We start from the raw sequence: 11,086 nt of genomic DNA, 5'->3' as shown, positions 1-11,086 counted from the left end.
ATAAAATACTGGACTCAGTTCCTCTGTAGCAGCATAAATAGAGCAATCTTTTTTTTTTTTTAATCAAGTTAGAAAACAAACACAGGAACACTGTGAGCACTTTAGTCACACCATGTCATGGAGAAACCTTCTGGACCTAAGTTCTAGAAATCTGCACCCCCCTCAGTATCGTAGCTATATTCTTCCTTTGCTCAAGATGCCAGGAGTTCTCTGGCAGTGGAGGAGGATGGGTGGGGACTGCTGACCAGCTACCAGGCCAGATCCTGTCTCCAGTCAGCCCAGGTTGCAAAACAGGTTTCTATTCCATGCTCAGTTGGGGAACACTAGCAGCCACAGTTCCACCCAGCAGCTCCTCCCAGGGGTGGGGTTAGGACTGCACACACGCTTCGGGGCCTCACCTACGTGCCTCAGTGTAAAGGACGTGGACCCAGGACTCTGCAAGGGCCTGGTGGACCTCCCAACCCATGGGCTGCACAGTTGGGAATGACTAATGTTTTCTCCATTTCCTGTCTGAGAGGTGCATGGAGTGTCAGAGGAGGCATTGGCTGAAAACACTCCTGCGGGGTCTACTGGGGAGGCCACTGCCTGGACAGATGTGAGAGGACCTGCTTGGCTGCCCAGTAGGCTGGGGCCTGGCTTCAGACGAGTACGGAACCCAGCATGGCCTCTGTTACCCCTTATCCCAGCTTGACTGCAGGGGCTCAGGCTGGATCTCAGCCCCACTTGCCCCCTCGGCAGGTGCTTTTGTGCATTGCGCAAGTTACACAACCAAACGCAGCAGTCCTGGACACTAACCAGGAGGGCGAGGTGGTGGGACAAGGGGGAGTCCCAGAGCACCCTGGGGGATGTTGCCGCCTTCTGGTAGCTCCCCCAAGGTCCTGGCTCCTGCCTCACCGATGCTGCTCTGTGACCTTGGGCTTGTCCCCAGGAGGCAGTGGAACTGTAGGACCCTTGAGACCCTCCCCTCACACTTGTGCTGCCCTCTGGGGCATCCTGGGAGGCTGTGGCTGACACTATTACTGTTCTTCTGTCTGCAGGCTCCAGGGCCCTGTGGAGCATCATGACCTGGGAACAGTAGAGGAGCCTGAGAGCCTCTCTGCAAAAAGGAAGGAAGCGCCAGCAGTTCTTTCTCCCCGTGCCCGACCGCATCATTCAGCGTTTCCTCTGCCCCCTCTGGCTGCTGGACTAGGGCCAAGCTTCCAGCAGGACCATCCCCCAGGGGATGGGCGACTGGTGAAGTAGGTCTCACTGCCGGGGCCCAGTTGGCCACACCATGAACCTCCAGGCCCAGCCCAAGGCTCAGAACAAGCGGAAGCGTTGCCTCTTTGGGGACCAGGAACCAGCTCCCAAGGAGCAGCTCCAACCCCTGCAAGCACCACAGCAGCCCCCGGCCCCTCCACCGTCCAGAGTGAAGGAGGAGCCTTACTTTGCGCACGAGGGTCCGGCAGGGGCTGCCCCCGCCTCCCAGCCTGTGGAACTGCCGCCTTCCAACAGCCTGGCCCTGCTGAACTCCGTGGTGTATGGGTCTGAGCGAACCATGTTGTCTCAGCAGGTGGGCTCGGTCAAGTGGCCCAACTCTGTGATGGCTCCAGGGCGGGGCCCGGAGCGTGGAGGGGTTGGGGGTGTCAGTGACAGCGGCTGGCAGCAGCAGCCGGGCCAGCCTCCGCCCCACTCGACATGGAATCGCCACAGCCTCCCCCTTTACAGTGGACCCAAGGGAAGCCCTCATCCTGGCATGGGGGTCTCCACCTACTATAACCACCCTGAGCCACTGAAGCGGGAGAAAGCAGGGGGGCCACAGCTGGACCGCTTTGGAAACGCTGTGCGGCCGATGGTGCCGCAGAAGGTGCAGCTGGAGGTTGGGCGGCCCCAGGCACCCCTGAACTCTTTCCATGTGGCCAAGAAGCCGCCGAACCAGACGCTGCCCCTGCAGCCCTTCCAGCTGGCGTTCGGCCACCAGGTGAACCGGCAGGTCTTCCGGCAGGGCCCATCGCCGCCCAACCCTGTCGCCGCCTTCCCACCGCAGAAGCAGCAGCAGCAGCAGCAGGCGGCCCTGCCCCAGATGCAGCTCTTTGAGAACTTCTACCCCATGCAGCAGCCGCCCTCTCAGCAGCCCCAGGACTTTGGCCTGCAGCCGGCCGGGCCGCTGAGTCAGTCCCACCTGGCTCACCACAGCCTGGCACCCTACCCCTTCCCCCCAAACCCTGACATGAACCCAGAACTGCGCAAGGCCCTCCTGCAGGAGTCAGCCCCGCAGCCTGTGCTACCTCAGGCCCAGATCGCCTTTCCCCGCCGTTCCCGCCGCCTCTCTAAGGAGGGCGTCCTGCCTTCCACCACCCTGGATGGGGCTGGCACCCAACCTGGGCAGGATCCCGCCAGCAACCTGTTCCTGCACCACTGGCCCCTGCAGCAGCCGCCGCCCGGCCCCCTGGGGCAGCCCCATCCTGAAGCTCTGGGATTCCCGCTGGAGCTGAGGGAGTCGCAGTTGCTGTCGGACGGGGAGAGACTGGCACCCAATGGCCGGGAGCGGGAGGCTCCTGCCATGGGCAGTGAGGAGGGCACGCGGGCTGTGGGCACAGGGGACTGTGGGCAGGTGCTACGGGGTGGGGTGATCCAGAGCACTCGACGGAGGCGCCGGGCGTCCCAGGAGGCCAATTTGCTGACCCTGGCCCAGAAGGCAGTGGAGCTGGCCTCACTGCAGAACACAAAGGTGAGAGCGGCATGGGCTGGGGACAGACCTGGCGGAGGGCAGGGCAAGCTGTGTCTGGGGCCAGGGAAGAGCAAGTGACTCCAGGGTCACAAGGGCAGTTTTCTCCCTTCGTTGAAGGAAATGAAAGAACCCATCCATTTCAGGGAGTTTTGAACTCTCTGCATGCAAAGAATCTCTAAGTAAGTGTATCCACACCTGAAGGGTAGATGGGTTTTATACACACGCAGGGTTGCAAGCAGGAAAATGCAATACACCATCGTGGGTTGCCTTCTTCATTTGGGACTTGCAGGTTTGGAAGTAGAGGGAGGTGAAACCATTTCCAGATCCAGTATGCTAAAAGACAGGAACGTGGTAGTGGTTACACAGGTGGTTATACTTGTCAAAATACATCAAACTATAATTAAAAATAGGTGCATTCTGTTGTGTGTAAATTATACAGCAATAAAGTTGATTGGAAAGAAAAGACAATCTAAATGGGGAAGAAGAATGAATAGAATTTGAGCACCTATGTTGTACTTGGAGTTTCTTATCTTTGATCACAAGTAATTTCTCATCAAACCCTATGAGAGGGATGCTGGCATTTATCCCATTTTATTGCTAAAGAAGCTAAGGCCCAAGTGGGATTTCCCAAGGTCACAAAGGTAGGACAGAAGCTAGTATCTGACTCCAAAGCCAGTGTTTGCCCCTTCCCTCACTGGAGGTCTCAACCCTCGAAGCCTATAGGGCCAGACCTATATGTAGGAGGCTGCAGAACTTGACTTCACTCCAGCCAGTTGCCAGTGGGGAAATAGATCCAAAGACCACCCTTACCTTGGCACAGGTTCCTTGCTTGCTTTCTTTTGCAGAGAGATGTTTTGAATATGTAGATACTATTTCACGTGCCATGCACCGTGTAGACCAAACAAAACACATCGATTAGCCACTTTTGGCCTGAGTTGGCCATCTGGGGATTCCTGCTCCAGGCCAGGATGGGAGAACCTGGCAGAAGGGAGGTTATGGAGAGTATCTGGGAATATGGTGGGGGAAAAGGTGGTCAGGGAAAGGCCAGGTTGCCAAAGACCATTGGGAACCGTCATGGGTGTTTGAGTCCCTGAATCAAACGGGATTAGGGGTCCCGGACCAGCAGATCAGGACTTACCTTCTAACCGTCTCCATTTCCTCTCTCTCTCTTTCTCCAGGATGCCAGTGGCTCTGAGGAGAAGCGGAAAAGTGTATTGGCTTCAACTACCAAGTGTGGGGTGGAGTTTTCTGAGCCTTCCTTAGCTGCCAAGCGAGCACGAGAGGACAGCGGGATGGTACCCCTCATAATCCCAGTGTCTGTGCCTGTGCGGGCTGTGGACCCAACTGAGGCAGCCCAAGCTGGAGGTGTTGACGAGGATGGAAAGGGTCCTGAACAGAACCCCACTGAACACAAGCCGTCGGTCATCGTCACCCGCAGGCGGTCCACCCGTATCCCCGGGACTGATGCCCCAGCTCAGGTATGAGAGGCGCCCCATGCAAGCAGCTCAGTACCTGGGTGCTCCTGGTGACCTAATATTATATGGGAAAAAGGAGAACATGGCAGTATAGGAGGGATTCAAGTCACCCATGGGGTATTATTTATATTTTCCAAACAAAACTTTTGGACAAATGAACTTATGAGGGACAAAGAGACAATTTTATACTTAAAATTTGGACTGTTTAGGAAAATCCAGAATGTATGAATCTCTTTTATTTCAGGTCAGCAAATTTTGATTTGGCCTCTAATGTGGGTCAGGCCTTGTGCTAGGTACTGGGATATAGAAATGTTTGCTTGTTCTGTCAGTACAAACATGTATGTTGTACTCTCCCACTAAGATTGAGGTTTTGTCTATTTTTTCTTAGTTCTGCCAGTATTAGTTTTATACATTTTGATGCAATGTTAATTGCATACTTATTTAGAACTGGATTAGACACTTCATCATGAAATGTTTCTTTTTTTATTTTTAGTAATCTTTTTGCCTTTTAAAGTCTACTTTGTCAGATATTTCTCTTTCTTTCCCTTAGTGTGGGTGCGAGGAGGATGGGATGTGTATCTTTTCCATCTTTTTACTTTCAGCCTTTCTGTATCCTTCTACTTAAGGTATATCTTTCAACTGGATTTATAATTGGGGTTTGTTATCATCTGTTCTAACAACCTTTGTCTTTTCGTTAGAGCATTGATACAGTTTACATTTAATGTAATTACTGATAAACTTTGGTTTAAATATGCCGTCCACCTATCCCATCCTGCCTTTTCTTTCTTCCTTTTTTTTCCTCTTTTTTTGTTTTCCTTTGGATTGATTGGGTTTGTTATTCCATTTCCCCTCTTTATTAATTTATTAGTTATATACTTATGTATTACTCCTTTAGTGATTACCATAGCAACCTTTATTACCTGGATTTCTATTAGAGAATTAAGCCCTACAGAAGGGGATTTGAGTGACCATTTTCTCAATTATCTGGAGGATGGTACATAGCTAGTACCATTCTAGAGGTGTAGGAGAGAAGTCAACTTATTACATAGTGAATGCCTTATGACATTAGAGCTTAATCCTCTGGTTGAGAAGCGTTCCTAGAGATTAAAATGCATTCTTAGCTTATTGAAATCTAATGTAAGTTAGTGCTTTGCCTCTTCTTGGACAATGCAGAGTTCTTATAACCCTTTAACTCCATTTTCCCCTAACCCCTAACTTGTAGAATTATTGACATGACTTTTCATTCTCCCTATATTTTAACATTGATAGGACATTATAACATTATGGTTTTGTTCAGTTGTTGTTCATTTTAGATTTATTCAAATACTTAAGAGTGTTTTGTTGCTTTTTATTTCTTCTCATATCTCCAAGCTTCCATCTCAGTTCATTTATATGCTGTTTGAAGAACATGCCTTAGTATTTCCTTTAGTTCCTTTAGTATGAGTCTGTTAGTGATAAATTTTATTAGTCTTTGATTGTCTGAAAATGTTTTTATTTCATCTTCATTTTTGAAGGATAACTTTGCTGGGTAGAGAATTCTGTGTTGGTAATTTTTTTTTTTTCTTTGCACTTTAAAGATGTCATTCCATTGTTTTCAGGCTTCTATTGTAGGTACAGTATTGAGAAATCACTATAATCCATATTGTTGCTCCTTTGAATGTAAGGTATCTTTTTATCTTGTTTTAAGATTTTTTTTTTGTCATTGGTTTTCAGCAGTTTTGCTGTGAAACCTAAGTATTGTTCTCTTTGTATTTATCCTGTTTAGAGTGCTTCTGCTCCATATTCTCTCTCCTCTCCTTCTGGGACTCCAGTTACACGTTTTGTTAGTGCTTTTCACTGTATCCCCTATTTTGTCTGTCATGCACTTTTCTATGTTTTCCATTTCTTTTTTTTTTTAAGTCTGACCTATCTTTCAGTTCACCAGTTCTCTCTTTAGCTGTGTCTAATATGTTGTTAAGCCCATTCATTGAACTCTTGTCTTCAGTTATTCTATTTTTCAGTAACCTGATTTTTCATTTGGTTCATTTTTAGAGTTCCTAGTTCTTTGATGAGATCCTCAACCTTGCCTTTTATTTTATTGCATAACTTAAGCATAGTTTTCTTTTCTTTTCTTTTTTTTTTTCCTTTTTTGGCCACACCGCATGACTTGTGGGATCTTAGTTCCCCGACCAGGGATTGAACATGGGCCCCAGCAGTGAAAGCGCCCAGTTCCAACCACTGGACCACCAGGGAATTCCCAAGCATAGTCTTCTTAAAGTTTATGTCTCATAGCTCCGTTAGTGGGATCCCTGTGGGTCTGTGTTCATTATCTGCTATTTCTTGTTTTTAAATCACATCTTACTCTTTTGTATATCTGGCTATTTTTTATTGAATGTCAGACATTATATATGAAAAATTGTTAAGGTAATTAAAGACTCTGGTTGCTGTTCTCCTCTACTGGAGAGGATTTGTCTTTGCATCTGACAGGTAGCAAAGAGCACAAGCAATCCTGGATTACTTTAACTTAATCAGATGATTTGAAGCTGGGCATTATTCCATTTGAGAACTAATCTATATCTGATTCACCTTTATTCTGAGGATATAGCCCTTTGGAGTCCCAATCCAAAGCCTAGGGGTTCACCAGGCTCTCCTTCCTTGGCAAGCTCTAAACTCCAGTTTTTATTCTGCTGGCTCCTTGAATTTATTAAAAGCTTTACCCAGTTTCTCAGCCTCTCCGTTGTCTCTTCCATAACAGCATCTATCTCTAGGGAAAACACAATTCTAAATGCTCGGCTCACCTTTTTGGCTTTCCTTTTTTTTCCCTGGATCTTGGCCGTTTAATTCTTTGCCAACTAATTTGTTCTCTGGTACCTGCAGAAATGTGGTTTTGTACAGCATCTAGATTTTATTAGTCATTCGCAACTGGAGGGTTGGCCTGCGTGCCTGTTGTCTATAACAGAAAGGAGAGCTCCAAGATCATCATGAGTAGCACAGTCTCTGCTCTCTGGAATCTTGTTCTCTGGTTGGGGGAGAGTTTGTGGTGGAGGCTGGAGCCTTGGGCAGCTTGTCCTGAGGATGGCAGGAAAGAGCCTGAGCAACTACACAGATCAACATACCCATTTCATAGATGAGGAAATAGGTCCAGAAAAGGCCAGAGGCTTACCTAAGATCATACAGCCAAGTAGGGGCAGAGCTAGCCCTAGAATTTGGATCTCTTGAATCCTGCCTGAGGACTCTCACTATACCAGGCTTTTGGGGAGGTCTTTCTCTTTCTCTTTCTCTCTCTTTGTGTTACAGACATTTTCAATCATGCACAGAAGTAGAGAAAATGGTATAATGAGTCCTAATATTTAGCCATCACCCTCTTTTACAACCAGTCTTCTTTCATTTGTACCTCTACTTCTCCCTGCCACTGGATTTTGTTTGAAGCAAATCCCAAACATCACATCATTCCATCCATAAATACTTTGGTTTTGTACCTGAAGTACACCATACATAAGGATTCTTTCCCTCCCTTACTTCCTCCCTCCCTCCCTTCCTTCCTTCCTTCCCATGTCATCACACCTAAAAAATCAATATGAGGGCTTCCCTGGTGGCACAGTGGTTAAGAATCCGCCTGCCAATGCAGGGGACACGGGTTTGAGCCCTGGTTCAGGAAGATCCCACATGCCGCGGAGCAGCTAAGCCCGTGCACCACAATTACTGAGCCTGTGCTCTAGAGCCCGCAAGCCACAACTACTGAAGCCCACACTAGTAGAGCCCGTGCTCCACAAGAGAAGCCACCGCAATAAGAAGCCCGTGCACTGCAACAAAGAGTGACCCCCGCTCGCCACAACTAGAGAAAGCCCGTGCGCAGAAACGAAGACCCAATGCAGCCTATATAAATAAATAAACAAACAATCAATATGAAAAATATTGTCAAATATTTAGAATAGTTTAAATCCATTTTCCCTATAAAATCACAAATCATTAACAGCTAGCTTGAGTTCATGTTGGATTTCTTGTCTAGAAGTTTGGGGGCCTTTGGCTCCACTGCATTTTTTTCTGTGCAATCATATTGTTCCCCTTAGGGGGAGAGAATGAGCAATGTCATTTCTTCCTAGTCTGTAAAAGAGCAGAGAGGGCACAGATGGCTAAAAGACATGGCCAAGGCTCATGGGGACTCAGGGCCCTCTGCTGGAAGGTCTTGTGGGAGCTGGAACCTGGGACGGGGAGAAAGCCTGTTGTTCCTGGGCCCAGTCAGCGTGGCCAGTCTCACCTGTGCACCCAGGGAGATGATCGATGTCACTCACTCGTGTAGGCCTCCATTCTCTCTTGAGAGGATAGGGACGCAGCTAGGAAAGGCCTCTGTTCCTGTACAGCCCTGCCCTCTATTCTGTATGGAGGCCCACAAGGCATACCGAGCAGGGAGAAGTGTCAGCCAGAAGGACTAACCTTTGACAGCAAAGGTAGGACCAATACTATGAGAATGAAAGTTCTTCAAGGACAGGGCTGTCCTGTTCACTCTGTGGTCCCATGCCTAGCTTGGGTCTTGGCACGCGATATGGGCCTCCATCTAATGCAGAGCTTGGAGTTTAAGTAGTGATAGCAGTCAGTATTGATTGAGAAATTACTATGTACCAGGTACTGTTCTCAGTGATTTCCATGTATTCATTTATTTAGTCCTCATAGCTACCCCATTAGGTAGGCATTTGTTATTCCCACGTTAAAAATGGTAATGCACACAGAGTTAAGTATCTTAAGTGGTGATTAAAGGAAGTAGATCCCAGTCCAAGCAATCCAGTTCCAGGCCTGGCCCTGAACTACAATAGTTCCCTGCCCTGTAGCATACTTTACAGCAGGGGTTGGCAACTATGACCGGTGAACCAAATCCAGCCCTAAGACTGTTTTTTACACTTTTCAAAGGATTATTTTAAAAGGGCAGGGGGTGGGGTCAGGAGAAGAAGAATATGCACCAAAGAATACGTGTGTGGCCTACGAAGCCTAAAATATATACTATCTGGCCCTTGACAGAGACAGTGTGCTGACCCCTGCCCTAGAGGAGGCAGTAAGAAGGGCGTTAGGATCTGCTTCCTGTCTCAGGCTTGCCTTAGTGGGTGTGGTGGGCAGACTAAGTTCCAAAGGTGAAACTGGCAAGCAGTGGTCAAGACTTCAGTTTTTATGGGGCTTCCCTGGTGGCGCAGTGGTTGAGAGTCCGCCTGCCGATGCAGGGGACACGGGTTCGTGCCTCGGTCCGGGAAGATCCCACGTGCCGCGGAGCAGCTGGGCCCGTGAGCCATGGCCGCTGAGCCTGCGCGTCCGGAGAGTGTGCTCCGCAACGGGAGAGGCCACAGCGGTGAGAGGCCCGCGTACCGCAAAAAAAAAAAAAAAAAAGACTTCAGTTTTTCCCAGGTTGTAGGTGGCTGAGCCATCTTGGCCTGTTTCCTTCTCCAGGCTGAGGACATGAACGCCAAGTTGGAGGGGGAACCTTCAGTGCGGAAACCAAAGCAGCGGCCGAGGCCTGAGCCTCTGATCATCCCCACCAAGGCGGGCACTTTCATCGCCCCTCCCGTCTACTCCAACATCACCCCGTACCAGAGCCACCTGCGCTCCCCTGTCCGCCTAGCTGACCACCCCTCCGAGCGGAGCTTTGAGCTGCCCCCCTATACACCACCCCCCATCCTCAGCCCCGTGCGGGAAGGCTCCGGACTCTATTTCAATGCCATCATGTCGACGAGCAGCATCCCAGCCCCTCCTCCCATCACGCCAAAGAGTGCCCATCGCACCCTGCTCCGGTCTAGTGAGTGATCCCCCCTCAGCAGCCGTGAGGGCAGGCATTGTGGGAGGGCGGTGGGTAGGGAAGACTCAGCTTCTGGCACTGCCGGGGTTGGGCTGGAATGCCATGGGAAAAGGGGCTCTACTTCTGCTGTCTCCTTTGAGAGAAGGAGGCTGTCCTGGCTCAAGTACACGCTGTGGTTGGGGAGAGGAGGTGTCAGCCCAACTGCTTGGACTTAAATCCCAATTCCACAATTTACTGTTCCATCCCCTGTGGAAGTGATTTAAACTCCCTGGGTCTCAGTTTCTTCAGCATGTAAATGAGGATGTTAGTAGTGTTTGGTTAATGATGAAATTGCCAGTATGTATTCAGCTATTTTTAGAACCACAAACAGCAGTTTCCTATGGTTCAACCTAATAACTACCTCAGAGGGTTGTGGTGAGGTCCAGATGCATTAACACACGTAAAGCACTTTACATTGTGCCTGGTGTGTCACATTTGTTCTTAATATTAGGTGGCAGATCCTGTCTCCTGTGTCTCTTGAACAGTCATTTTGGCCCAGAGCAGACCTTTTGGCTGGCCTGGGTGGTGAATTGCTGAAAAATGTTGCCCACTCCATACAAGAATTCATTTCCCCTGAAAAATGGGATAATCCTATCTCAGGGTGATAGAGAAGATGGAGAGTAATCCCGACCAGAGGTAGCACAGAGGTGAGGCAGTGCGGTCCCGGGATTAACCTCTGACCCTGACCTCATCGTGGCATGCCTCTCTGGTGCCCTCTGGTGTCTGGGTGAGAAGTGGCTCACCCTGGGCTGGCTGGCCTTTGGCTCTTCCACTTCTACTGGAAGCTTGGAAGCTTCTCTCCATGCCTAGGTTGTGCAGGAAGAAGTCGCTGTTGAGACCAGCTTGGCGGCAAAGAAGAGGTCTGTCCATCCATGAGGATTTTCTTGCACTCAGGTGTAAAGCCTGAACTGGGTCCTGTGAGGGCACCAGTAATGTGTGGGACACCGTGGTCTGTTCTAAAGAGAGTGCTGGGTCATTAGGGCGTTGACTTGAAAGCCTGGGAGACAGGAAAGCAGAAGTTTCAGGCAGAGTGGGATCAGCAGTCAGTGAGTGAAGCCCGCAGAGGCTGCTAGCCCTAGTGGTGAGGAAAGCATTTATTGAAGA

At 49.3% G+C, this 11,086-nt stretch overlaps 1 protein-coding gene across 3 annotated transcripts in view; it reads left to right on the top strand.

Moving 5' to 3' along the window:
* Positions 1-11,086, top strand: part of MIDEAS (mitotic deacetylase associated SANT domain protein) — a 66,938-nt gene that overhangs the window by 43,109 nt on the left and 12,743 nt on the right. For all 3 annotated transcript variants that reach the window (XM_012536244.3, XM_033440267.2, XM_033440235.2), the window contains exons 2-4: positions 1,038-2,710; positions 3,889-4,188; positions 9,598-9,943. In XM_012536244.3, coding sequence (XP_012391698.1) covers positions 1,274-2,710; positions 3,889-4,188; positions 9,598-9,943 — 2,083 coding nt within the window. In that variant the 5' untranslated portion in view covers positions 1,038-1,273. The remainder of the gene's footprint in view (positions 1-1,037; positions 2,711-3,888; positions 4,189-9,597; positions 9,944-11,086) is intronic.

The sequence above is a fragment of the Orcinus orca genome, chromosome 2, assembly GCF_937001465.1.
Source record: "Orcinus orca chromosome 2, mOrcOrc1.1, whole genome shotgun sequence".
Lineage (NCBI taxonomy): Eukaryota > Metazoa > Chordata > Mammalia > Artiodactyla > Delphinidae > Orcinus > Orcinus orca.
This window is presented reverse-complemented; position numbering and strand designations above follow the sequence as displayed.